The sequence below is a fragment of the Pseudogymnoascus destructans genome (genome assembly GCF_001641265.1).
Source record: "Pseudogymnoascus destructans isolate 20631-21 unplaced genomic scaffold scaffold_11, whole genome shotgun sequence".
Lineage (NCBI taxonomy): Eukaryota > Fungi > Ascomycota > Leotiomycetes > Thelebolales > Thelebolaceae > Pseudogymnoascus > Pseudogymnoascus destructans.
The window spans coordinates 986172-1012161 of NW_020167530.1; the positions used below are offsets into that span (position 1 = coordinate 986172).

The 25990-nt window shown below is 54.0% G+C and overlaps 7 protein-coding genes across 7 annotated transcripts; 4 read left to right on the plus strand and 3 right to left on the minus strand.

The window, feature by feature from the left end:
• The first annotated feature begins 120 nt into the window (after positions 1-120).
• VC83_05139 (uncharacterized protein) lies at positions 121-4953 on the plus strand. Its single transcript, XM_024468764.1, has 3 exons — positions 121-229; positions 282-3091; positions 3140-4953. The coding sequence occupies exons 1-3, from the start codon at positions 196-198 to the stop codon at positions 4898-4900; spliced, it is 4605 nt and encodes a 1534-aa protein (XP_024323872.1). The 5' UTR covers positions 121-195; the 3' UTR covers positions 4901-4953.
• Positions 4954-5052: 99 nt separating this feature from the next.
• Positions 5053-7481, minus strand: VC83_05140 (uncharacterized protein). The gene is made up of 2 exons (XM_024468765.1): positions 6815-7481; positions 5053-6755 (listed from the first exon to the last, which is right to left on the minus strand). The coding sequence occupies exons 1-2, from the start codon at positions 6986-6988 to the stop codon at positions 5433-5435; spliced, it is 1497 nt and encodes a 498-aa protein (XP_024324000.1). The 5' UTR covers positions 6989-7481; the 3' UTR covers positions 5053-5432.
• VC83_05141 (uncharacterized protein) lies at positions 7482-8473 on the plus strand. The gene is made up of 2 exons (XM_024468766.1): positions 7482-8121; positions 8186-8473. The coding sequence occupies exons 1-2, from the start codon at positions 7784-7786 to the stop codon at positions 8466-8468; spliced, it is 621 nt and encodes a 206-aa protein (XP_024323999.1). The 5' UTR covers positions 7482-7783; the 3' UTR covers positions 8469-8473.
• A 259-nt stretch (positions 8474-8732) lies between these two features.
• On the plus strand, positions 8733-9061 carry VC83_05142 (uncharacterized protein; the record flags this gene model as incomplete). Its single annotated transcript, XM_024468767.1, has 2 exons — positions 8733-8801; positions 8867-9061. The coding sequence occupies 2 exons, from the start codon at positions 8733-8735 to the stop codon at positions 9059-9061; spliced, it is 264 nt and encodes an 87-aa protein (XP_024323998.1).
• Positions 9062-11652: 2591 nt separating this feature from the next.
• VC83_05143 (uncharacterized protein) lies at positions 11653-14789 on the plus strand. Its single transcript, XM_024468768.1, has 3 exons — positions 11653-13165; positions 13232-13457; positions 13517-14789. Exons 1-3 carry the CDS (start codon positions 12584-12586, stop codon positions 14665-14667), a joined length of 1959 nt encoding a protein of 652 aa, XP_024323997.1. The 5' UTR covers positions 11653-12583; the 3' UTR covers positions 14668-14789.
• Positions 14790-15370: 581 nt separating this feature from the next.
• On the minus strand, positions 15371-18697 carry VC83_05144 (uncharacterized protein; the record flags this gene model as incomplete). The annotated part of the gene is made up of 6 exons (XM_024468769.1): positions 15371-17023; positions 17078-17119; positions 17172-17265; positions 17321-17605; positions 17663-17766; positions 18182-18697. The coding sequence occupies 6 exons, from the start codon at positions 18695-18697 to the stop codon at positions 15371-15373; spliced, it is 2694 nt and encodes an 897-aa protein (XP_024324004.1).
• A 1262-nt stretch (positions 18698-19959) lies between these two features.
• Positions 19960-25798, minus strand: NIK1 (histidine kinase osmosensor). The gene is made up of 4 exons (XM_024468770.1): positions 25190-25798; positions 21449-25126; positions 20876-21349; positions 19960-20729 (listed from the first exon to the last, which is right to left on the minus strand). The coding sequence occupies exons 2-4, from the start codon at positions 24938-24940 to the stop codon at positions 20703-20705; spliced, it is 3993 nt and encodes a 1330-aa protein (XP_024324003.1). The 5' UTR covers positions 24941-25126; positions 25190-25798; the 3' UTR covers positions 19960-20702.
• Positions 25799-25990: the final 192 nt, after the last annotated feature.

Below are 25990 nucleotides of genomic sequence, written 5' to 3' on the forward strand. Positions count from 1 at the left end.
AAGTGAAGTGTAGGAGAGGAAGTTGAATGATATATTATCTTGGCAGTGGGAGCTTGAGCTCTCACCGCCTTGCCACTCCGAGCATTTACTAGGGCAGTATCGCGACTGTGGCTGGCTGGACCCCGATTGACAACCCCCCTTCCATGAATACAGATTGTCTCTAAGATGATCTGATGCTCCCAATAGCTGATTGCAATGGAACAGCCATCTTCAAGCTCAAAGGTCACCGGTAAGCAAACACAACCCCCCGCGCCTACTACACCACTAACTCTACTACACAGTTGAGTACTTTGACCCCTACAATGTCTACGAGCTCTTGTCGCCTGGCCTCCTGGCTCGACTCCCCCTCCGAACACTACGCTGGGAATCCCACGCCGGCCCACTAAGATCAATCCGCTCCCTCCACGTCGACCTCGTCCCCGCCGCCGACGCGCGCCCCCCTTCCTCCGCCAGCAGCCCCGAGCTCTCGCGCGTCAAATCCAACGACTCCACCACCAGTGACGACGACGGCTTCCGCACGCAACCCCTTGGGAAATCAAGCAATGACCGCGACCGCGAAGAAGGGAAGCCTGCTCCTCTCCAAGCTCCCGTCAAAGGGCGGCGCCACCAAATCCCCGGTCTGAGGCAGACGCCGTACCTCAAAGTCCTGCTCCTCCGCTGCGACGACAATGACACCTACAAAGTGCAAGCGCGCAAACAAGTCCGCGAGTGGGTGAAGGCGCACACACCGCCGGCGCAGAGCACGGCGAAGATTAGCGCGCAGGAGAACCACGATGCGTTCGAGTACCTGATATTGCACGTCATTGTGCCGAACACGGCGGCGGCGACGCAACCGCGGGTTAGTGCTAAGGGCGGGAATACCATCTTCGAGAAGCTGAAGGCGGATTTTAATGGCACGGCGAAGGCGCCGGTGGATCGCGTCGCGCAGATCAGGATTGGCGTTAATGATGTGCCGTATGATCGTCTGCCGAGAGTCGTGCCGGCGATACCGGGGTCGTATGCGGAGAGTGCGCAGGAGCATGAGGCGGCGTGGCAGGATCTGATTGCCAAGTTTAAGAAGCTGATTCTGGACTCGTTTGATATGCGGGTCACGCAGTATGAGGATGATATTAAGGAGAAGGACGCGCAGAGGGCGTTGCCGGGATGGAACTTTTGCACTTTCTTTGTGCTGAAGGAAGGGCTGGCGAGGGGGTTTGAGAGTGTGGGCTTGGTTGAGGATGCGCTGGTCGGATATGATGAGCTTGCTGTGAGGCTTGATGCGATTTTCAGAGAGCAGGCTGCGACTGGTACGGGGGCTGAATATGGCGGCTCGTTTCTGCCTTATACGGATGACTTATTCGGCCAAGTTGAACAGGCCAAGAAGAAAATTGCAAACGGAGATGCTGTGGACCCATCAGATTCCGAAAGAACTGCCGACCTTCAGAGCTCTGATAGTGCTCAAGAGGCCGATCAGGATGAGATCCTCCTGAGCGCAGACCGAAAGCCGTACCGTGAGCTTATCCTGGCAAACAACATTTCTATATTCGACTTCCGATGCTACCTGTTTGCTCGACAGCTCTCCCTACTCCTACGCATGGGAAATGCCCTGTCATCTAGAGAGGAGCTTTTGGCTAAGTTAAAAGAGCAACGTGAGACTTCTCTTCTCGGAGTCGTTGCTCGGCATCCACCGACCCAAGCGCATGAAGAGGGTGAGAATCTCGCTCTTCTGAGTGAGATCTGCCGGCGCTCTATCAACTTCCTCGCGTCTATAAGCAGGATTATGCGCGACGACATTACATCTGCTCTGTATATATTAAAAGAGAAAAACCTAGACGCAAAGTCGAGTACAGCCGAGGATCTAGCCACGGTGCAGGCTATTGACAATGTCGTATCGTCGTTTACGTTTTCTGTTACCCAACAAATACTGGCTCAGACAGCAACGAAGGCTCTCCCTATTCCAGCCTCCAACCTGGCACCAATGAGTGCAACAGATGGCCCTGACCAGGAGAAGGCTACCATCCCAGAACCTAAAACCATGATGCACCCCGCGAGATCGTCGTCGCTCATTACGAATCCGCCACCAAGGGCGACAAGCCCTGGCGTATTTCCGGGCCGGAGAGTTAGCTCGGCGGCGGTTGAGAGTAACGCCAGTGTCAGCTCCACGTTCTTAAAAGCAGGGCTTGAGGATTTGGCTGCTGGCAGAGCTCATATTTACCTTCTCAGCCGAATTGTCCTCGAACGACTTGGTAAAAAACGAGAGTGGTCTGTAGGATGGGAGGAGCTTCAATCTTCAAATGGTGGAACTGGTACTATGGAAGAGGTTGACCTGAACTCTGACTCCAAAGATTCTCCGAAGAAGGCGGATAAAAGCATGCCGTCCCTTCAAGGGATTGACAATAAGCTTCTCCGAACGGCGTTGGAAACCCAGGGTGATTTCAACAGACTGTACGAGATATTAACGGATAAAGCCCTGCGCCACTTCTCAGTCGCAGGCCACACTCAGTCTGTGCAGGCGAACATGGCAGACCTAGCGGTTTTGAGATATCACCTGGATGATTATGCTGGGGCGGCATCATATCTATACCGCATAGCACAATTCTACGGTGAATCGGGATGGGAGCAGATACAGATGTCTATGCTGGTTATGTATACCAGATGCTTAAAAGAGCTTAAGCGGAACGATGAGTATGTCAGGATGGCTATCAACCTTCTGGCCAAAGCTGCTGGCTACGCGAAGAGCGACTATTTTCGAAAGTCTGGAGTTAAACTTGGCCACGAGGACGCACTGGAGGCCCTCGAAGATATATCCGTTGATGGATATCTCACGGAGCTGATGACTATTGTTCCCACTCTTCAGAATGATTTCGCTGTCTCATTGAAATACTTCTTCGCCCGCATCGAGGTTGAGGGAGCTGCGAGGTATCATGAAGGCCGTGATAGCTTCTCTATTCAGCTCAAGCTGCGGTATCTTCTTCCTGACGACCTGCATATTGACAAGGCAAAGGCTCGATTGGTACCAGTTACGGCGGGACAGGCTCGAGATATCTGGCTTGATTTACAGGAACCTATGGATTTGAAGCCTGGGATTAATAGGCTACAATTCCAGAGCAATGTAAGTATTCCCATGGATGCCCTATGACACCCACTAACACCCGCGCAGGTTACTATTCCTGGGACCTATGTCGTAAAACAACTCGTACTATACTCGTCGAAGATGGTAATGTCTTACGAGACCGAGAGCGCACCGCCAGCCATGACACAAAGCATGGACTTCTTTAAATGTCACCGCATTCGTCTATACCAACGCGCGGATTCATTTGACGCCAAGCTAGCCGCCTCGCAAAACCTGCACCTAGACCGCCAGAGGGCTCTCGAGGTTACATTTTCATCCGGCTGGAATGATGTCGCTAGTGGCGAGATCCATGTCCGCGCCGCGACAGCAGGCCTCCGTTTGCAGACTGCAGAGACGAAAGTGCTCGATGGTGAACTCGAGATCATGAAGAAATCGAATCCGGGGGTTATTCGTTTTGGGGCTCTACCTGCGAATTCAACCGTCAAGCTTAGTTTACCATTTAGCCTTGAGCAGGAGACAAGCACACTTGCGCTTAAGGTTGAAATGTCGTACACAGTGGGCGAGGAAGTATTCTTCCTCGCCTGCAGCCCGACTATATCTGTGCTGTTACCCCTTGGCGTCAATGTGCAGGATGTATTCAAGCGGAAGGCGCTCTTTTCAAAGTTTACCATCTCATCTGCCACAACCAATCCTCTACGACTTCTCAGCTCGAGTCTCTCGGAATCAGATATCTACGAAGCTTGCAGCGGAGACGAATTTATGGACTCGGTAGTCATCTACCCCAGGCAATCCGCGTCACTGCTCTACCGGATCAACCGCAGAAAGACACCAATCATCCCCGCCGGCGGCAAGAAAAAGCAAGTATCCTCCCTACAGCTGAAGTTGCACTACATCTGTCTCGAAGAAGAAATCGACGACGCCATCACCTCCGCCCTAACCACCTCCCTAAAACCGACCCCCCTCCACCAATACACCCGCCTCATCATCCCCGCCATCCTCTCCGTCCTCCACTCCCGCCTCTCCGCCTACGACCTCGAGCGCGCCGCCCTCCTCGGCGAACTCCTCACCTCCACCCTGCTAGACACAAACTGGTCCCCCTACTTCAGCGGTCTGCATACCTCATCCCAGCAACCCACCGACGTACCGACGCAGATCGCAACCTGGATCCGCGCTTTTCACGCTGCGCACCCGTTCATCCCGCTTCCGCCTTTTGTCACCACAGCAAATACTATAGCACAGAGCCGCTCTATCACTATACCCGTCGCTGTACCGTCCATAACAGTCGTCCACACCGCGGACTTGCAACTCACCACGCCCTCCCCCCACGGCGCGGATACTACCACCGACGACCTCGTCGCCATCACCAACCAACCCATCCCCGCCACCTTGGTACTAAAACACACCCGCGCCTGGGACAGCCCCGACTCACCCCACCGCGCCACCGAGCTAGCATTCACCTACGAGCTCCGCGCCCCCTCCGACACCTGGCTCCTCGGCGGACGCCGCAAAGGCGGGTTCAAGATCCCCGCATCTGGGATAGCGCCAACGACGCTACGGTTCCCGGTGCTGCTTATCCCGTTGCGGGAGGGGTATCTGCCGTTCCCGAGTTTGGAGGTTAAGGCTGTGCCGGTCGTGGGGGCTGGGGCTGGGGCGGAGATGAAAGCGGATAAGGAGAAGGGGGAGGTGAAGAAGGAAGAGGGGGTGAGGGTGACGAGTGAGTGCGATTATGGGAATGTGGCGATGCTGGTTAGGGTATTTAGTGATGCGTTTAAGACGACGGTTAGTTTGGATGCGAGTGGGCCGCAGGGAGGGGCGTGGTTGTTGGAGAGTAAGAGGAGGGGGGAGTGAGTGTCGTTGGGGGTATGAAGAGGTGCTTTCGCTGCGCGAAGTGTGAGGAGGGGGTTTGTTGCCTTATGACATTGAAGAGTTACTAGAGACCAATATACCCGCTTGGTTAGACAAGATGAAGCTTTGATGTCACGCATATATATGATGAGTGTCATGTAAACTGTAAATTATAGTCTATGGAACGCTCAACGGCGCGCTCTCTCTAGGCTCATATGCGATATGCAAATCCTCTATGCTATTATACCTCCTCCTCAGCCCTATTTATTATGCAAATGCTTTGCCAAAAAGGAAACAACAACCACACACAAGTTGACTCCGTCGCCATGCCTTTACTCCCAAATGAAATAAAAATAAAAATTGCGGCCGAATGCCAGGTTTCGTTCCCGTCACGTCCAGACGGGAATATGCAATGAATCTCACCTCATTTAATGTATCATCTCCTCGATATACAGTACCCCACTCCAACATATCTGGCTCCAAATCATATATGTACTGTACTTTTGACTCTGACATACCAATCAACACAACTCATTCAAGACGTAGGGCAGCCCAACTGCGCGCGCTCAAAAGCCGCCGCAAAGAGATGCTCCATAGCGCGGTAGTGAAACAAGATCCCCCCCAGCACCGCAAAATGCCACAAGTTATGGCTCCCCCCGACGTAGTCAAACGCACCGGGATACCACTTCTCCGGCACCTTACTAGCATACACGATCGCGCCGCAAAAGTACACCGCAATACTCTTCGTAATCGGCGCGTAGAAGTCCCACGCCCAGTCCCCACCGCGCGTCCTCACTAGCTGGAACACAGGCACGAAGCCCGTCGCAGCGAGGGTGACGTAGAACGCGACGCGGCCCCAGGCCATGTTCTTCGCGTTGAAAGTCGGGTGCCAGGGGAGGATGACGCCGGCGACGCCGAGGGTTGCGGTGGCGATTAGGTAGACGGAGCGGGCCACGGGTTCGCAGTAGAACGCCGTGTACTCCGTCGTCATGATGGAGGCGGCGATGAGGAGCGAGATGCCGGTGTAGTCTACGCAGGCGAAGCGCTCGAGCAGCGTGCGGTTCGCGACACAGTTCATGGTGTGCCAGAGGCAGGAGCAGACGAGGCATTTGCAGGCGGCGAAGAAGAAGACGGCGGCGATGACTTTGTCGGCTGTGGTGGAGAGGGAGAAGTTCACGGAGGTGGGGTAGAAGTAGAAGGCGATCGAGAGGACGATGAGGAGGCCGATGGCGTGCGACCAGATGTTGACGAGTTCGTTGGAGATGGTGAGTGTTGAGCGGAGGATGTGGACTTTGGACTCCGAGAAGCGGTAGCCGCGCGTGATGTGAGGGTTCACTTGCCATGGGGCGGGGAGGTCCTGGAAGTTGATCAGGCCGTTCTTCTTAGCTTGCGAGACGGCGTGGGCGATGCGGATGTCCAGAGCTTCTGCCGCTTTCATGGCGCGCTCGATACTGTCATCAACCGCGACCTTGGCCCTGCCAATACCCTCATCGACCATTCTGCGGCCACCCTCGATGACCGTGTTTGCGGCATTGCAGAAGCCCTGGTCCCGGAATTTCATCGCTCGCGCCTCGTATTCACAGAGCATCTCTTCTAATAGGATGAGCCCCGTCTGTGCCTTCTCAGCAAACGTCTCCTTCGCTACCAGCGCGTTTTGATATCTCGACTCTAGAGTCTCCACCATGACCTTGGCCCTCCTGCGGCCAGCGTCGAGGACTTCTTCCGACACCTGGGAGCATCGTGCCCGTACCGCTTGTAAAGTCGCGTAGGCCCGTTGGATGCTGGCATCGAGGTCGATGTCGCCGTACTCCTCAATCAAGTCTAATCGTCGTTCTAATTCTTCGAGGAAGAGGTCAATCTAAACAGAGAATGTTAACTATGTCCCTGGACGACCGTTGGGTTCGAATTGGGATGTACCTTCAACTGAAGCCCGTCCTCCCAATCCAAGCTGGAGACGGACAGTTTTCCACTGCGAGAAGACGAGTTGCGTCGTTTGTATGCCACTGTTGGGGCTCCAATGCCCGATGTCGTTGCGCTGGGGGTCTCAACAGAGCATTCCGCCCCGGCGGCTAGGGCGGTAGTCGAAGCCATGTTTGGCTCAGGGGTTTGTGTAGGCCACTTCGAAAGCTAGTCGCTGACTCACGGGATGTGAACCCAGGGCGTTGTAATGAATGCTATTGTTTGTTTGTAGCCAGCGTGAAGGATTGGAAATTGAAGTCCGAAGAGGGGGAGGTCCGTCAATCGGCCGTGGTCGTTAAAAGGAGCACTATAAACTGCAGGCTCGAAACCCGAGGGACGTTTTGTAGTGGGGAGCGGTTAAAATCTTTAGTCGGGGGATAACAGGGTGTGGGGTCTCTGTGGAGTGGACAAAGATATTTAATGTATGTACTGGTATGAATATAATATAAATGAATATGAATACGTTTTTAATCTTTAATTAAGTTGTAATGAGTGGGAAGGTGGAAAGCCGTTCCCAGATATGTCCTCCTGTTGATCTGTTGGCACATGCAATTTTGACCGGAATAACCAGCCAAGACTTACCCAGACCCCTTATGATCAATAAGTCACGTAAAAGGAGGCAAGTGGGAGCGGTTTGGCTCGGACTTGAAGGGACGAAAAACTCGACTAAGTCATGTGACGTGTAACCAACTTGGCTGCCACCACCAGGAAATTCAAAAAGATTAAAAAAAAGATTTAGAAACCATCACGTGAAAATTTGTCATGTGATGTGTCGTTTCTGGCAAGGGAGACGGACGGACAAGAGTAAGGCTGACTTCAGCCTCGACCTCAACTCTCCACGATCTCAGCAAACAAAACCACCTACCGTTCTACAGAACCTACCTCGACAGACAAACACAAGCCTACCCTCCCCCCCAATCCCCAAAAATGGCAATCGACACCGTGGTCACCGACCCCTCCCTCAAGGCCGTGCTCATCGCCTCCCGCGAAGCCCGCCAACAAGCCATCGACCTCCTCACCCTAACCTCCCCGCCCCTCCCCCCCTCCACCGCCGCCCTCCAGATCTCGAAGCAGCAAAAACTCCTCAACGGCTACCTCGCCCAGCTGCGCGGTCTCCAGCGCCAAGCCACCTTTGGCGCGCGCGATACGAAGGCACAGACGGCTGAGGCGCGCCAGGAGGTCGATAGGCTGCACTTGCAGTTGCAGAATCTGTATTACGAGCAGAGGCATTTGCAGGGCGAGATTGCCGCTTGTGAGGCTTATGAGTTTGTCCCCCTCCCTCCTCCGCAGTGGCTGGAGAACTTGTTAAACTAACGCAAAGCAACGCAGACACAAATACCTCGAGCTCCCCCTCATCCCCGAATCCGAGTTCTTAGCCCTCTTCCCGGCGCACGTTGGGAAGGATGAGGAGGCGTTGATGGCGGCGCGGATCGAGCATGAGCATGCGGAGCGGGAGGCGCTGGAGCAGCAGAGGCAGGGGCTGTTGAAGATGAAGCAGGGGTTGATTGCGGATAATAAGAGGAGGAAGGAGGATTTGGCGAGTTTGGATAAGCAGTTGGAGAATTTTATTGATGCGGCGAAGCCGATTCAGAAGACGCTGGAGAAGGTTTGAGGGGGTTTGGCTTTTTGAGGGTGGGGGAGGGAGGGGGGGAAGGTGGTATGAGAGAGTGGCTTTTGTGCGTGTGTGATGGCTGGGATGATGGAGGTCGTATGGCGATATGAGGGCTTGATATGCCTCCGTGCAGTTGGGCATGAGGAATGAGAAGAGAGGTGTCGGACACACAGCACAAGAGGGAGCACTTGGCCATGGACCTCTACCAAATTTCTGGAGCAAGCAATTCATCGCCAAAAAGCAACCTCTGACACGGTACACGACATGCTCCGCACGAAATCCAACCCCGCTGCTAGGACAAGGACAGGAAGAGCTCATCCCAAGACCGACCCGGTAAGCACGAAAACAAAATACCATCTACCTTCTCGGGGTATCCCCTGTCTCTCTAAGATACCTAGCTGTGTACTCGTAATCTCGGCATGGTTACACGGCAGTACGAGGACTCGAAGACGGAATTCCCAATGCCTAACCCGGTCCCGTGCCCGGACGAAGTCAAGATGCAGATGGATAAGCTACGGCTTCAATGGGATGTGCGGGTGTATAAGAGGTTAGGCGTGGATGCGGTGTTAGGTAGCTGGAATAATATACCCTGAAGATGCTCCAACTTACATCTCGTCTACAAACCCCATTAGCACACTCGACATGGCGCCATACCATGGCTCAAAAAGACAACGCCTCCGGCGGCTGGGAAATTGGCACACTCCTACTCCGTCCGTCTGCGGCAGGGGGGACTCGTAAGGTTCTGTTTGGGGCTGTGTGTGAGGAGTGGTTGTTTCGCACGGAGAGATGGATGGGCTGATGATATGCGGGGTTGCGCCGATCAGGAGGGCCGTTTTTTTCTTGTTTTTTTTTTTTTCTAAATGAGGAGGTGGTGGGCGGTGTTTGGGGGTAGGATGGGTGGGGTTAAGTGTCCCCAACCAAACCCGTGAAATGGAACTTCCCGACCTGACTGGATGGTACTCGTAACGGTCCCGCCATCTCGTAGAGAAGGAAAGAGGGTGTGTAGTAGCCTTTACCGGCCTGTGGTGAATACGAAGCTGTTCTACAGCCTGTAGAACAGCTTAAAGAACAGCCTGAAGCTGTTCTACAGCCTGTAACAGCTTAAAGAACAGCCTGAAGCCGCCTTAGCCGAGAAACGTCGGCTCTGAAAGCTTGTCAGGTTGAGTAAGCAGTAAAGTACGGAGTAAGCTTTACAAGGTTCGGGATATATTTCAGTGGTCTCCTCGCAGCTCAAGGATACCTGCATGTCAATGGTGTCTTCCTTGTCCGCACAGGACAGGGCAGGACAGGGCAGGACAGGGCAGGACAGCACAGCACAGCCCAGCACAGCACAGCACAGCCCAGCCCAGCCCAGCCCAGCACAGCACAGCACAGCACAGCACAGCACAGCACAGCACAGCCCAGCACAGCCCAGCACAGCACAGCACAGCACAGCACAGCACAGCACAGCACAGCACAGCACAGCACAGCACAGCACAGCACAGCACAGCACAGCACAGCCCTCAACCCCCCTCCCCCCTCCCCACTCTATTACCTATTACTTACAATAGAAACCCCATTCCAAACCGCCAACCAGCCATTCGCCCGTATACACGGCGGTTTGATGAAGATAACCACGGGCAGCCTCCAGCCTCCAGCCTCCACATGCAAACACGCCTTGGAAATGGAAAACGACACATGTGGTAGAACCCCCCCCCATCCTCAGATGGTCTCGGCCGACCGTCCCTCCCCTCCCAGCCTCTCCAGCCTCCCCAGCCCGCCCCAGCCCGCACCTCCCCACCCCTTCAGCCCGTCTGCGCCCGACACCCACACAACTTGCTCTGCCATCCCACGCCCAGCGCTGGTCATAGCTGAGAAATGGGCCCCTTCGTTTGTCGATAGGGGAGCAGGTGGGCAGCTGTCGCTCTTGGCGAAACTTAGTATAGGTGTCGCCAAGAGAAATAGCTGGGCACAGAGTGGTTTTAGTAGGGGGAATCTGATGGGAGAGGCAAAGTTTAATTTTGACAGGAGAAGGGGGGGTGGGGGGTGTGGGTTTTTGATTGGGTGTATGGGGCGGTGCGTGAGAGGCCAATGGGGGGAGGGGGGAGGGAACGTGGGGGGGTTGAGGCGCTAGGGAAGGCTTGTGTGTGGATGGGGATGGGGATGGGGATGGGGATGGGGATGGGGATGGGGATGGGGATGGGGATGGGGGGGATGGGGATGGGGGGATGGGGAGGGGATGGGGAGGGGAGGGGGAGGGGAGGGGAGGGGAGGGGAGGGGAGGGGAGGGGAGGGGAGGGGAGGGGAGGGGAGGGGAGGGGAGGGGACAGAGACAGAGCATTGTATTGCACTGTACTGTAATGAGAGACGAGAATGAGTTATTCCGATCCGCATGTCGTACACATACCAGCTTCGAATGCTGACAAAGAGCTGTCCCATACCAGCTTCGAATGCTGACAAAGAGCTGTCAAACATAGCCATATACGCCATGCCAAGCATTGTATATATAGTAGTAGTATGGCCCTCAAGGTTCAGAGGGTTCAGAGGGTTCAGTGGGTTCAGAGGGTTCAGTGGGTTCAGAGGGTTCAGTGGGTTCAGAGGGTTCAGTGGGTTCAGGTTCAGACTATCGTAATAAGACAGCTTGGCAGACTTGTGGCGGCGGCTGATTGTCAAACTTGTCCCTCGGCGACAGTAAGTAGTGGGGCATGAGATCGACGACGCAATGGGGAAAAGGGGAGTTATTGAAGGCGATGGCCATAGGTTGGTTCGGTAAGGGCAAACATCGGTGCCTGGTGCTGGTGGAGGTGGGTGCACAATATCGTCTCTGACCTTCTTGTACCTGACTTCTGACCAGATGACATGACTTCTGTCTGACCAGACACGGGAACGGGCCATCCCATCCATCATCCATCATCCATCCACCATCCACCATCCATCCCATCCCATCCATCCCATCCATCCCATCCCCGCTGCCTTGGCCGAGATTGCAGGACCTGATGAGTCGCTCCATTCTGCTGCTTCCCCACTGATGAGTCGCTCCATTCTGCTGCTTCCCCACTGATGAGTCGCTCCATTCTGCTGCTTCCCCACTGCATACGAGACGTGGAGTAATGCAGAGATGCATTCACCAACCATCCCATTCCCTTTCCCTTTCCCTTTCCCTTTCCTATTCCTTTCCCATTCCCTTTCTCATTCCTTTCCCATTCCCTTTCCCTTTCCCTTTCCCTTTCCCTTAGAAGGCAACCGTGACCGCTGCGCCTTCCTCACCATCTCCCTACGGCCCGTGCTTCAGAGATGTGCTTGGTTGGCTGGCTATGGGTATACTCCAGCTATACGAGTAGTCCACCTATACTCCACCTAGCGAAGGGATAGTACTCCAGCTTGCCGCCGTACTGTCTTGCTACGTACTGTCTGTGCTACTCATCCTCCCTAGACCTGGCATATTTCCCTGCAAGCACGCCCGTTTACTCTTCTTAGCTTCTGGCCAACCCTCATCTCCCCCGTTTACTACTTTTGGAAGTATTCGGCGGTGACGTGACTGGGGCGTGAGATGGGAGGGGGAGGGGGAGGACCGTGAGGAAGGGGATCACCCCAGCAGAAGTGTGACTCCAAGCCACCCGTATAAGCAATACCAGATTGGGCTATGAAAAGCTTGGGTTATGAACAGCTCCCCTCCTCCCCCAAATATCTTCTTGGCCCTATCTTCCATCTTCCCCATCTTCCCCATCTTCCCTATCTTCCCTATCTTCCCTATCTTACCCGCTCGTGTCTCCCTCCTCTCGACCTCGTCTACCCAAAATATTCCACCTCTTTTCTCCCCCCCCTTACCTTATTTCCTACGCTTACTCTCACTTAATCGCGGCTTCCCGAATAAACCTTTCTCTCCTGTTTAATACACACCTGGCAACCTTAATCTCTCACCTCTCACAGACTAGACTGTCCTCGAGTCTTCCTTCCCACCTATACATCTGTCCAGACGACAACTATTCACCCTATCTTGAACACGGATTTTTCACACGGCGTACACGCCGTCCTCACCTCCTCACCTCCTCACCTCCTCACCTCCTCACCTCCTCACCTCCTCACCTCCTCACCTCCTCATCTCCTCACCTCCTCACCTCCTCATCTCCGCCTCAATGTCTATATTTCTATGGGCCACCCGACGGGTGGGAGGCCTCTCAGTCCTCGCATTGGCCTCCCTACTGTCCATATCACTATACCTCGAGTGGTCGACGCGCAAACAAAATATCCAAAAGCCACAAGGTGATTTCAAAGCGCCGAGCCATGCCTCGAATACAACGCCACCCGTTACAAATGGAGGCTACTGGACTCTCGCTTTCGCATACTACTCCGTCCTCATTCATGCCATGGTCCTCATGTTCCCTGTCCGAGCATGCTTGGCCGTGGGCAGCCTCACGCGCGGTGTGAAGGCCGTTTCGCGCAACAGGAGTCTGCAGCGCTTCAAGTACGGCCCGACGCGCAGGCTTTCATTCATGTCTCTCGCCAGTGATGTGACTCTCACATCATCCCTTGCCTCGACCTCGTCTTCCAGTGATGCCGGAGACTCTGACATGATCGACTCCGTTACCGATGTTGAGTATGACCAGGAAAAGGTCATCCATGCTATAATAATCCCTAATTACAAGGAGGATGTGGACGGGCTGCGCGAGACCTTGGATGTTCTTGCTTCTCATCCCCAGGCACGATTGAGTTATGATGTGAGTATCCCGTCCTCTCAGTCTCACTGTTGGATCACTGGCAATGGTTCTAACCAGTCTTACTAGGTATATCTTGCAATGGAGACCCGCGAATCTGGCGCAGAAGTAAAGGCTATGGGCCTGGTGTCTGAGTATATGAAGAAGTTTCGTTTTATCTACTTTACGATGCACCCGAGTGATATTCCAGGCGAGGCGCCTGGAAAAGGTAGCAACGCCGCATGGGCGGCGCGGAAGCTCAGCGAGAGATATTCTATGGAGGAGCGTAGAGATGTCATCATTACTGGAATAGATGGTATGTCCCTTTACTCCATTGTTAAGGGGTGCAGATATGCTAACAATGAGATTCAACAGCCGATAGCCACCTTTCTTCGAACTACACCGCTTTAATTACTAATATGCATCTCGAGTACCCGGAGTTGGCACAAACTACACTGTACTCAGCACCTATCTTATTCGACAGAAATGCCCATCTTGTCCCGACCGTCGTCCGTGTTGCCGATATCCTGTGGTGCGCAGCTGGATTATCTGGCCTATACGCCTGTTCATCTATCAGACCGCCTACCTCTGTCTATTCTCTACCTCTGGAGTTGGTAGACCGCGTTGGTGGCTGGGATTCAGACCCCGAGGCTATCGGAGAAGATCTGCACATGTACCTGAAGTGTTTCTTCGCCCTGAACGGAAACCTGACGAGCAGGACCGTTCTGTCGCCTGTCAGCCAGACCAGTGTGTGCAGCGGGCAGAAGGGACACCGAGGCTTGGTCATGGATATCCGTGCGAGATATGCACAAGCTATGCGCCACATGTGGGGTGCTTTGGACAGTGGATATGCGATGAGACAGATGGTTAAGCTGTGGAAGAACAGGAAGACGACGGTGCATTCCTACAGACCCCTCCACACGACCCTTAACGCAGAGACCGACTACCTCCCCACCCCCGACGAGAAGATGGAAGAGCGCAAGGCCGAGAACGGCATCTTCTCCGACGTGACCCACGGCGATGTCAACTCCCCCGACTATATCCGCATCTTTTATCTCTTCCACCGCCTCTTCGAGGCCCACTTCCTCCCCACCCACATGATCCTCCTCGTCCTCGCCTCCTCCCTCTACACCTGCATCACCGCCGACAGGCCCGACACCCTGCACATCGCCTGGACCTTCTCCCTGACCAACTACCTCCGCATCATCAGCTTCGGCGGCACAGCCGTCTACCTCATGCTCTACGAGAGCTACCACGCCACCGGCGCCGGCCTGCGCCTGGCCGAGATGACTTCCGTCGGGCTCGCGGAGCACATGGTCTTCTCCTTCCGCAAGTTCCCCGGGAACCTGGTCGATTACGCGGTCTCGCCCCTGGTGGCGCCGCTGTTTGGGTGCGTGCCGGCGCTTCAAGCGCAGTTTAGCCACTTTTGGACGCAGGAGCTGGTTTATGCCGTCAGTGCCAAGCCGGAGGTGGTGGGGAGGGTGCGGACGAAGACTGTGAGTGGGGAGGAGTTTCTGAGCGTGTGAGGGTTTCTGAGCTTTGCTGTGAATTTCTCTTTTTTCTGTATGCTGGAGTGGGGGAGTTTTTGAGAGGTGAGCTGTATTTTTGGGGTTGTAATTTTTTTTTGAGGGCTTTTGTTTTGCTGGTGCGGTGGGGGGTTGGGGGGGGTTGGTGTTTTCTTTTTGAGTAGGGGAAGGAAGGGTTTTTTGGGGGGAGGGGGGGGGTAATAGAGCATGGATACTTCATTGTCTCGCTGGAGCGGATTTTGTATAGACGTGGGGAGGCATGGTCTTGGGTTTCGCGGGGTGGTGATGCATGTCAGTCCCTGTGTGGGCATTGTAATACGGAAGTGATGAGGGATAGGGGGCATGGTATCGCGGGAGAGGCGATGGGTGGCATGTGGGAGTTCTTAGATAGATTCATAGAAGGGGGATGAGATGTTTGATAGCTGGAGGGGCGGAGTGCATGGATGGATGGGTTGATGCTGGGGGAGAAAGCGCGGTTAATCGGCGCTGGTAATTGAGTAATCTAATGAATGGCTTTTGAAGATGGGTGATGGTTTTTTTGGAGTACTTGTAGAGATGTGAAGGGGGGTGAGGAGAGGGGAGGTGCTAAGGAGACGTAGAGTGGGTTCGCTATGATATGCGCCCTTTTGAAGATACCATCACTTGCGGGTTAAGAGAAGACCAACCAACGGAATCGAACACGTCCACATGTTTCCCATCCTGATCAAGAATCAAAGATCGCCCCAAACGCAGGAATACCCCTACTCTCCATACCGTACACAATCATCTGCGTCAACTTCTTATTCGAAATGACACACACGGCCTCCGCATTGCTCTCCTGCAAAAGCCGATACGAAATGGCAATCATATCCGGCCGTCCCATCGTTTTCGTGTTATGGATCACCGCGTCCGGATCCGCATCATATACAGCCTTGATGATCTCAGGCCCAAAATTCTGCTCCGGATGGGGTGTCGACCAGAATATACGTGCAGGCACTCTCTTGGCGTATATGACAGGCAGACAGGGCCCGATACCAGATCCAGTGGCTACCAACACTATCCTCCTGAAGAGGGGTGCGATTCGAAGAACGCCGCATGCGGGGACGCCTCTGACCCAGAGCTTTGGAGGGCCATTTTGGATCTGGTTTAATGTCCAGTCACCCGCATTTGAGGCCAGGAGCGAGAACCCCTTTTCGTTGGGCTTTGCGATGGTGGCGAATGCGTGCCACTCCACCAGAGGCCGCTGGGAGATTCGAACGGCGGTGCCTACAACAGGGGTTGCGTAGTCGAAATAGAGCCGGACTGCGTGGCCGGAGAGCACATCTCGGCGTACGTTCACCTTGCGGAGATTCAGCCAGGGAAGAGCGACGCTGCTGGTGGCGATGAGGAGAAGCCAGAAACGGGGACTGTTTGTCAGGGCTTTCCCTAATGGGGTGGTGCCTCGCAAGCTGTCGGTCAACACGATGGTCTGTATCCAGAACAGTGCCAGTGCTGTCCATCCAGCAAACCTATGGATCAGCTCGAACCGGTTATGGAAGCGAGCACGGAATGTAGGATGGGCTGAGGCAACTATTCCCACAAGCAGCGCTATGAGTGTGTATGAAACGGCGAGAACAGCTGGGTGGGCGAACTCAATCGTTGCTGCGATGGTGAAAACCAAGAGCCAGGCAGTCGCTGCAACGCCAGCACCGCTGTGCAAACCCCCAATATGGTATACTTTGGCACAGTTGCGCCGTATGAAAAGGGGAGCCGAGGTGGGGACAGAGCATGCGAGGGTGAATAAAATGTTGACAACGTGGTCCTGCCTCATTAAGACCGCGGTGCATAGATTCGCCGCCGTTGCAGTTCCTAAACTTGGTAGGCCGGGCCTTTGGACGGCGTAACGATGGATCATGTAAATCACCGCTACCATGTTGCCTATGAAGACAACTGAAAAGAACCGTCGGTATAGAGAGAAAAATCGGTAACGCAGCGCCCTTGCTCCGTGGGTTCCGAATTTTTGTGGAAGTGGATGCTTCTCCTGCATACTTGAAGTAGACGAATCGGATTTATTCGCTCCTGTGTCGGAGGACTCAATAGCCGTGACAGCGGGGTATTTATCTGGATCGTTCAGAATGGCTGGAGTTGGGTTGGCGATTAATTGCATTTCTTGGTTGACAGGTATTGAAGCCAAAAGAGCTTGCTTGTCAATTTTGCCATTTGGAGTAAGGGGTAGGTCGAGTCGATACACCCATTGACTTGGTATGGCATAATATGGTTGACATTTACTAACCACAGCCTTTACATCAAACTCGTCGACATAAGATGGGCCAGAGTAGAATCCCCAGAGGACTTCGTCATTTAGAATTGCACAGGCTCGATTGATACCGGGTGTTTGCTTTCAACCTTGTAAGATGACGCTGCTTTTGCTCAGGCCCTGGATATGACTTACCTCTATTGCAGTGGCCACACTACTTAGCTCCACTCTAAATCCCTGTTGATAGTTAGGAAGGAGCTCGGTGTCTCAAAAGGATGGATGAACGCACTTTAATCTTCACTTGATCATCGATTCTCCCAAGGGTTTCCAAGGTGCCATCATCTCGCCAGCGCCCGAGATCACCGGTGTTGAACATAAAAGACCTATTACTAGCAGTTAGTATACAACTTCAAATATAATTTTGAATTGGTTTCATACCCATCACTAACAAACTTATTAAGTTTGAACTTCTTTGACGTTTCTTCTGGTAGATTCAGATAACCTCGTGATACGCAGCGACCACCAGCCCACATGAGACCGATACTACCAATTGGAAGGGGTTTTTCGTTTTCATCAAGAATATACACATCAGTGTTTGGCACAGGCTGACCGATAGACAAATCATGCCCTGGCTGATGAACATGCATAGTGTTCACGATCGTAACCTCCGTTGGGCCGCAACAGTGATAGAGAGTGGCCTCCGTTGCCCATTCATCGGCCAGCCTTTTTGGAAGTCAGCAAATTGGCTTGCGGCTATTTTTAGTATTGATCACAACTTACGATTTTGGACACGGCTCTCCAGCTAAAGCCACCACCTGAATGTTAGGATATTCTGCTCTAACCAGCTTTCGAAGAACTGATGGCGTTGCTATAATCGTGTTGGCCTAGCTAGGTGAGTAGAGAGACTTTGGAATAAACCCGTGGTACCTACCTGCTTTAAAACATCATTCCAATTGGAAGTACGCAAAACCAGTGTGCCTCCGTTTAAGAGTGTTGCTAGGATTTCCCATTGTGCTGAAGTCAAATAAAATCAGACGTCGTTCTAAATAGCAAGGGAGAGAGGAACTTGCCCATGTCAAAAGAGATCGATAGTAGTTGCGGTACTTTTGTACCCCTACTAATACCGAGATTCCCAGGAGGGAGGCAGATCAAGTTGGCTACATTCTGATGGCTGACATCAACGCCCTTTGGTTTGCCTGTGGTTCCTTTTCAAAGGTTAGAAAATTCGCCTCTTCAGAAGCTACGAGCATTACCTGACGTGTAAATGATATATAGTCCATCGGATGAATCAAGACTCACGGCTGGCCTTTCTGTGGAGATGGGGCAGCGCTTCTCTTCTCTAGGAGCATCTAATACGACGATCGTTGTGGTAGAGCCAGCACAGTGCTGGACTTTGTGATGGAATTTCGCAAGACAGAGCACAAACTGTGCTTGTGTGTCTTCAAAGATGTGGGACATGACATTGTCGGGCACTACTCCGCCATCTAGAGGAACGTATTGACAGCCGCATTTTATTACGGCAAGAATTGCAACTACCATATCAATAGAACGCTGAAGAACGAGGCAAACGCGCTGCCGTGGCTCAAGGCCACTTTGGATGAGGTTGTTAGCCAAGACATTGGATAACCTTTCGAGTTCATGATAAGTAACAGTGTTGCCATCATGTTCAGCAGCAACTAGAGACGGCCGGGTGTCAACGACATCCTCGAATGCTTGGTGAACCAAAGAGAATCTAGGTTCAACACGAAGTCCGTGACCAAAATGATGGAAAAGATCTCGATCGGCAGGACATAAAGAATCCAACTCGTGAAACATGCTTGCTACGCTCAAAGGGACTTGCTTGTTGGCGTGAAATGGAAGGATTTAAAACTGCGGAAGCCACTTTTATCTCGTGTTTGATCTTTGAGTAACGTTAGACTAAAGAGTATACACAAATCCCCAAACACTTTCCTTCTGCGGCTGTCAAAGACACTCTAAACTGCTTCCAAATGCTTTAGTAAGGAATATTATGTGCAACCTCGTGAATCCCATCATGCCTCTGTACGGGGGATACCTCTGTATGTTGATGGGACCATATTCGACATTGGCCCCAAATACTAAGCTTGTTTAGAAAGTCTGACTTGCATCCCATCTGCGTAAATGTACATTATTCTGATTGGTGATCGTTACGTTACCACCGTTTAAATCTACGATCCATCGTTCGCGGCTTCGGGCCGTTAGTTGATCGTCGTGGTTGCAACCAATTGAGAGCAGATCCACCAAAAAGCGACATTAATGATTCCCCGTTGAAGCCACGCTGCAAATATATTGGCACTTAAAACCATGCTTTATACGACGTAGCATCGTGCCCACACAAGCAAGACCAACCGACTCCAAATTGAACCTTTTGCTTCCTGGGGAAATTGGAGCCGGTCCAGCATGAAATGACAGATATGGACCGAATAAGACACGAGAACTGGGACTGGTAGGCGCAAGCATGTGCCAACAAGTCTTCCGTTTAATACCTCTTCTCAGTATGGAAAACCAGTTTTGCTGATGATATACCCATAGTATAGGATGGCTGCCATTAAGAGACCTAACATAACGTCTGGTGATTATGAACTACAGCTTCCCCTCACACCCAAGCCTCGATCCCAGTCATATAAGCTAGGGAGAGTTTCCTCCGTAAATTTATTCCTGAAGGATTCCCACCCCATACTTCTGATCGGCAGTCTGATAAACCTATCCGTCAAATGTTGAGCGGATCATGATCCTATCCGTGACAACTATAGATTAAATCCGGATATGATCCGCCGAACACTGTCCGAATTTTAGACTCCGTAATAGCGCAGATCTGGTTGGGATTTTCTCAGGGTCTTACCTGAGAATGTTTTTCCGAGCTTGCGGTGTTAGGTAGAGTAGGTCCGTGTTTGTCCGTGTGTGGATTGGGGGAGGCAGTGACACGTTCTGGTGGGGGATGCGGGGAGTGGGGCGAACAGATGGCGTTTGGAAGATTCGAGCACTATAGGATATGAGTCGACGGACGGGGTTTGGGGGGGGGGGTGGAGATATGGAAACGGTGAGATGCTATACACCCACCCTCTTCTAGATAACCAATACGGGAAAGACACGAGCTTCACAGCGATGAAAAGGGGGGAGGGAGACAGAATTAGTCAGAACGATTTCATATTCCCTATCCATCCATACCCATATAACCCATAATAATCCGTACAATAATAATCTGTCTGCCCCCCCTTCCTCACAGAGCCATAAAGCCCATTCAACCCATAAGCTACGAAAGCAGATGCCACACCCCCCATCCCATCCTCCCCCAGACGACCAACCACAGCTAATATCAGGTATATAATCCATCCCCTCCCCTCCATCCTCTAGATTACCTCAGCATCCAAAATAGCAATAAAACAACTACGCAAGAGCAGCACAGAACAACATTCAACAACAACAGCAAAAATCGATCAAAACAGCAACAGCAAATAACACCAACAAAATAGCCACAGGAAAATAGAACGAGAAAGACCCCCACCCTTAGCCGTCCCCGCCCACCCCATAACGTTCCATATTCCCGTTTCGAAAGGGTTAAAACCAAACACGCACCCCTGCCTTCCCCGCTAGAATTCGACAGTAAAAACGCCATAGATGACATGCACGCACGCCCTGCCACCCTTCACCCCTCCCCGCTCACCGCGTCCTCGTCTCGAATAAAAATGCCCCTCCTCCCCCATAACTAGTAGCAGCCTCGTTCCGTTCGCTCGTAATAATCGCTCGATAAAGACTTAACCTCCGCCCCTCCAAACAAAGGGAGGTTCAGTTTCCAGTTTCTTCAACTACCATGCGCGCGCATCAACAACTACAACAAGCAACCCCAAGAGATTAGCCAACCTTCCTCTTCTTCGCAGCCGACGCAGCCTCCGACGGAGCCGCAGCATCCGTCTCCCGGCGGCGGCGATCCGTGGCTGCTGCGGCGGCGGCGGGGCGGACGGCAACGCTACTCACCCTCGCTAGCGGATCATCCTGTTCCTTGGTGGGACTCCCCGCCTCCCCCTTCCCCGGTCCCGGGCTCGGACTCGCGCCCTGCGGGCGCGCCGTCTTGCTGCCGTTTTCGTCGGGAATATTCCCCTTCCCCCCCGACTTGAGCTCCGCCCTCTTCTTCGCCGCCGGACTGAGCGGGCTCAATGGCTGCGGCGCCTTCACTGGCGGTCCGATCTTGGTAGGTCTCTCTTCCTTCGTCGACTGGCGGGGTTCGCGGCCCTTTTCGAGGAGCTGCCCGCCGAGAGTGGCGCATTTGAGGATCGTTTGGATGAGGTGGTTTTGCTTGAGTGGTTTGGAGAGGTATTCGTCCATCTGGGCTTGGATGCACTTCTCCCGGTCGCCGAGCATGGCGTGAGCGGTTAGGGCGATGATGGGGGTGCGTGTCGTGCCGATGTTGTATTCGTATTCGCGGATCTTGGCGGTGGCTTCGAAGCCGCCCTGGGGAGAAGGTTAGGGTTAGTTTTTCGTGGTGGGCTGGGGGGGGGGGCTGTAATTTTCTGGGGGTGGGGGGGATGAAAAAGGGGCTAGGGGACATACCATAATAGGCATCTGCACATCCATAAGGATGCAATCGTATCTCTTCAGCTTGATCGCCTCGAGCGCCTCCAGTCCATTACCCACCACCGTCACGACGTGATGGTACTTCTCGAGGATCTTGACCGCCAACCTCTGGTTGACAACATTGTCTTCCGCCAGCAGAATATCGAAGCTCTTCGTGTTATCCGCCAGCGATGGCATCGCGCGGTTCTCCAGCGCGGGAATCATACCATTACCCAAGTCGATGGTCTGGCATGGCGTCGTCATGTACGACGTGATACCCAGATCCAAAGACGACTTGAGACTAACATGCACGACCGGCGCCAGTAGCACAATAGGGATGTACTTGAACTCGTCGATAGAGCGCAGCCTTCGACCCGTCTCGATGGAGTCGACGATGACGACGTCGTAGTTGGAGGGGTGGTTGGCCGGGCGGCCCGCCTGCATGAGGTCGGTGTGGCTATCCGACTCCACAACCACAGGCTCGAGACCAATCTGCGACAGCATGGAGATTATCTCCTTGCCGTGGCCCGTCTCGCCCTTGTCGATGAACAGCACCTGGTGGCCCTGATACGGCTTGAGCGCCTTCTCGATGAAGCTGATGTCCGACGTTGCGAGGCGCACCGTGCACGTGAAGAAGAAGGAACTGCCCTTGCCGTACGTGCTCTTGACCCACACGTCACCACGCATCAGGTTAACGAGGCGCTTCGAGATCGAAAGTCCCAGACCTGTGCCACCGAACTTGCGCGTCATCGATCCATCGGCCTGCTGGAACGTGTCGAAGATCAGGTCCAGCTTGTCGGCCTGGATACCGATACCCGTGTCCGACACAGAGAACTCGATGGCGTACTCGTTGTGCTCGCAGTTATCCTGGTCCGCCTTGCGGATCGTCAGGCTGACCTCGCCGTTCTCGGTGAACTTGATAGCGTTCCCGACCAAGTTCAGGATGACCTGGCGCAGACGGAACGAGTCTCCGACGACGTGATCAGGTACCGAGCTGTCGACGCGGTACGTTAGGTCGAGGAACTTCTCGTTGGCCTTGACGGCGAGCGTCTTGAGAGCGTTGAACACGATGCTTCGCACCGAGTACGGGATCTCCTCCATCACCATCCGGTTCGCCTCGATCTTCGACAGATCAAGGATGTCATCAATAATTGTGAGCAAACTATTGGCAAGGTTGTGCACAATATTCAGCATCTCACGCTGGTACTGCGTGAGGTCCGTATCGAGCGTCAGCTGCGTCATACCGATGATACCGTTCATGGGCGTTCGGATCTCGTGGGACATGTTGGCAAGGAACTCGGACTTGGTCCTGTTGGCCATCTCGGCAGCCTCCCTGGCAGCCGTGTTCCTCTGAATCGATTCCCTCAGGTTGAACACCATCTGGTTGATCTTGCGCTTCAGCTCGTCCATCTCACCCGACGCCTCGACCGTGATCAACTTTGTGAAGTCGCCATCTGTCGCCGCGTTCGTGATGTCGCCAAAGGCTCTCACCTGCGCCGTCAAGTTCATGGCCATGGTGTTGACATCCGTCGTGATCTCCTTCCACCTGCCGCCAATGCCCGCCACATCTGCCTGTCCGCCCATCTTTCCGTCAACGCCAACATCCTTCGCCACGCGCTGGATCTCGTTACTGAAGATCGACAGACGGTCAACCATGTTATTTATCGTCTCACGGAGCACCAAGATCTCTCCAGCGGCCTCGACCTCAATCTTCTGGCTCATGTCGCCATTCGCGATGGCCTGCGTGACGGTCGATATACCTCTCACCTGCGACGTTAAATTCGAGGCCATGGTGTTGACGTTCTCGGTGAGGTCCTTCCACTTGCCCTCCACGTTCTCGACCTTGGCCTGGCCGCCCAGCGTACCATCCGTGCCGACCTCTCGCGCCACCTTGCTCACCTCGAAGGCGAATATACTCAGCTTGTCCACCATGGTATTTATAGTAATCTTCAGATCTAGAATCTCTCCCCTGACCTCAACGGTGATCTTCTTTGTTAGGTCGCCCTTGGCGACGGCAGTCGTGACCTTTGCAATCTCTCTCACCTGCGTCGTCAGGTTCATGGCCATTCCGTTCACGTTTTCGGTGAGGTCCCTCCATGTGCCCTCGACATCATGCACGGTAGCCTGCCCACCAAGCCTACCCTCCGTTCCGACCTCTCTCGCAATCTTCGTGACTTCCCGCGCAAACTGCTGTAGCTGATCCACCATGGAGTTTATAGTAGACTTGAGCTCGAAAATCTCACCCTTACACTCGGCCTGGACCTTCTGCGTGAGATCACCCTTGGCGACTGCCGTCGTAACCATTGCTATGTCGCGCACCTGCGTCGTGAGATTGTTCGCCATGGCGTTCACATTAACCGTCAGCGTATTCCACATGCCCTTGACGCCCTCGATCTCTGCCTGCCCGCCGAGGATACCCTCTGTGCCGACATCGCGTGCGACGCGAGTAACTTCTGCTGCGAACGTCCTGAGTTGGTCCACCATGGTATTGATAGTCTGTTGTAACTGTAAGATCTCTCCCTGCGCGGGCCTCTCAATCTTCTGTGTGAGATCTCCATGCGCGACAGCCGTCGTGACCGCGGCAATCTCACGCACTTGATCCGTAAGATTCTGTGCCATAACATTGACATTCTTCGTCAGCTCCTTCCACGTCCCGTCCACGCCGCTGATCTGTGCCTGTCCACCGAGCATACCCTCCGTTCCGACCTCCCTCGCCACACGGGACACCTCGCTGGAGAAGACCTGCAGCTGGTCCATCATAGTATTGATTGTGCGCTTGAACGTCGTGATTTCAGGGTCCATCTCCACCGAGTGAATCTGCACCTTCTTGCTCAGGTCACCCCTCGCGACAGCCGTGACAATCTCTCCAATCTCCCGCAGCGCCTTCTGGAAGGCCTCGTTGGCCTGCTGATGTTTCTTGAGCTCCCGCTCGAGGGCATTGACGCGCTCGACCTCGACGGCCTTGAGCGCCTTCTCCTGCAGCTGCTTCTGCCTCAGCAGCTGTGCGTTGACGCTCGCGAGCTCGAGCTTCTGGCTCTCGAGCTGCCCAGACTGGTGGTCGACGTGCTCGCGCAGCGCCTCCAGCTGCTCGCTGCTCAGCTTGGTGTAGGTGACGGTACTCTGACCCGCGGGGCTCTCCCGCGACGCCAGCAGCGTCGACACGATCTTCTCACGCGCTGCGCTCGTCGAGGCCGTCGGGATAATGTCATTGGCGGGGGAGGAGTCGATGCTATCATTCGGGGTGTCGGGCAGGTGGTCCTTGGACGCCGCGACGTTGGACTCCAGCAAGCGCACCCGCTTGGCGAGCGATGTCAGCTCGCGCTCCAGGGCGTGCTTGGCCGTCGTCGACGAGCCGGGCAGGTGGATCTCTTCAATGCCATTAGTGTCTGCATCTTTACGGGATGCTTTCAAGGCTGAAAGTCCTGTGGACGAAGTCGCCAGGCTTTGGATGTAGGCGGTCGCAGCAGCAAGTGCCGCATCGTCGGTCATGGTGTCCGAACGATGGATGACCTGCCACAAAGGCTAGGCGATGATGCAAAATTTGCAGTGATGTGGTTGTCTGTCGGGGGCGGGGGATGTTTCGTTGTTTTCGCGATGGTACTTTTCGGCGAGTCGTCGTCTTTCCGACCTTTGCCGCTCTGTTCGTAGGAGATCGATGGTCCAAGTCTTTCTACCCTGCACCTCGAATGTCAGTACCCGTGTCCGGCTCACTCGCCTCACGGAAGCAGGGGCCCCTACGGTCTCTCTCGGTGTCTCTCTCTCTTCGAGTTGTGGTATCGTCAAGTTCGATCGAGCCTAAGCCCAGTCGATGGGGGTAGATGGCAAGAGGCGAAGAAAGCAGCCGGTTCGTCGTCTCTGTGTCGGTCGGTCGTCTTCTTCTTCGTCTTCTTCGTGGGTCGTCGTCGTGGAAACCTGGTGTTCAGGCGTGCGCACCGGTTGTGGCAGGGTGGATTGTACAGAGGGAACGCGAGGCTGCCGGGGGGAGGAAATGCCCTTTTCCGAATCGGTGGGGGGGATGGGCGGCAGACCAGGCCTCTTTGGCGAAGGCAGGAGTGGGAATTGAAGGAACAAGTAGTCCCCAGGCCAAGGCAGGGCAACACAACGGGAACACAGCACAGCACAGCACAGGACAGCACAGCACAGCACAGAGACGGGATCCTCTGAGGCTGGCGTAGAGGCAGTGTTGTGAATATCCTCAAGTCTACTCGATCAGCTTGAAGGGTCGTCTCTGTTCGCGATGGCGCCAATGCTGTGGTGCCATGTACATACAGCGAGTGTAGAGTCAAAAAGGACCGCGTACAGTGAATTAGGGTAGACCCAGAAGGCTAACAGTGCGCTAAACCGGAGTAAAAAGTACAGTATCATCAACCACTACGGAAGGCCAAAGTACGGTAGGGCGGTAGGGTGGAGTGGGGGGGGGGCAAGGGGCAAGGTTTTTCTTTGGGGGGCCGTTTTCTTTGGGGGGCCGTTTTCTTTGGGGGATGGGGTGCACTGTCGCAACCCGAAAAACCCTCACCATCTCACCACCAGCTCCCTCTC

What these genes read in the sequence shown, in the direction of transcription:
- VC83_05139 (XM_024468764.1), top strand. Translation starts at nt 196, where the DNA reads ATGGAACAGCCATCTTCAAGCTCAAAGGTCACCG. An exon ending in TTCAAGCTCAAAGGTCACCG is followed by an intron (nt 230 to 281) that starts GTAAGCAAACAC and finishes TCTACTACACAG; the next exon opens with TTGAGTACTTTGACCCCTAC. An exon ending in GGCTACAATTCCAGAGCAAT is followed by an intron (nt 3,092 to 3,139) that starts GTAAGTATTCCC and finishes ACACCCGCGCAG; the next exon opens with GTTACTATTCCTGGGACCTA.
- VC83_05140 (XM_024468765.1), bottom strand. Translation starts at nt 6,988, where the DNA reads ATGGCTTCGACTACCGCCCTAGCCGCCGGGGCGGAATGCTCTGTTGAG. An exon ending in AGGACGGGCTTCAGTTGAAG is followed by an intron (nt 6,756 to 6,814) that starts GTACATCCCAAT and finishes TTCTCTGTTTAG; the next exon opens with ATTGACCTCTTCCTCGAAGA.
- VC83_05141 (XM_024468766.1), top strand. Translation starts at nt 7,784, where the DNA reads ATGGCAATCGACACCGTGGTCACCGACCCCTCCCTCAAGGCCGTGCTC. An exon ending in GCCGCTTGTGAGGCTTATGA is followed by an intron (nt 8,122 to 8,185) that starts GTTTGTCCCCCT and finishes AAAGCAACGCAG; the next exon opens with ACACAAATACCTCGAGCTCC.
- VC83_05143 (XM_024468768.1), top strand. Translation starts at nt 12,584, where the DNA reads ATGTCTATATTTCTATGGGCCACCCGACGGGTGGGAGGCCTCTCAGTC. An exon ending in AGGCACGATTGAGTTATGAT is followed by an intron (nt 13,166 to 13,231) that starts GTGAGTATCCCG and finishes CAGTCTTACTAG; the next exon opens with GTATATCTTGCAATGGAGAC. An exon ending in CATCATTACTGGAATAGATG is followed by an intron (nt 13,458 to 13,516) that starts GTATGTCCCTTT and finishes GAGATTCAACAG; the next exon opens with CCGATAGCCACCTTTCTTCG.
- NIK1 (XM_024468770.1), bottom strand. Translation starts at nt 24,940, where the DNA reads ATGACCGACGATGCGGCACTTGCTGCTGCGACCGCCTACATCCAAAGC. An exon ending in ATGTGCAGATGCCTATTATG is followed by an intron (nt 21,350 to 21,448) that starts GTATGTCCCCTA and finishes CCTTCTCCCCAG; the next exon opens with GGCGGCTTCGAAGCCACCGC. An exon ending in AGGATGATCCGCTAGCGAGG is followed by an intron (nt 20,730 to 20,875) that starts GTGAGTAGCGTT and finishes TGCTTGTTGTAG; the next exon opens with TTGTTGATGCGCGCGCATGG.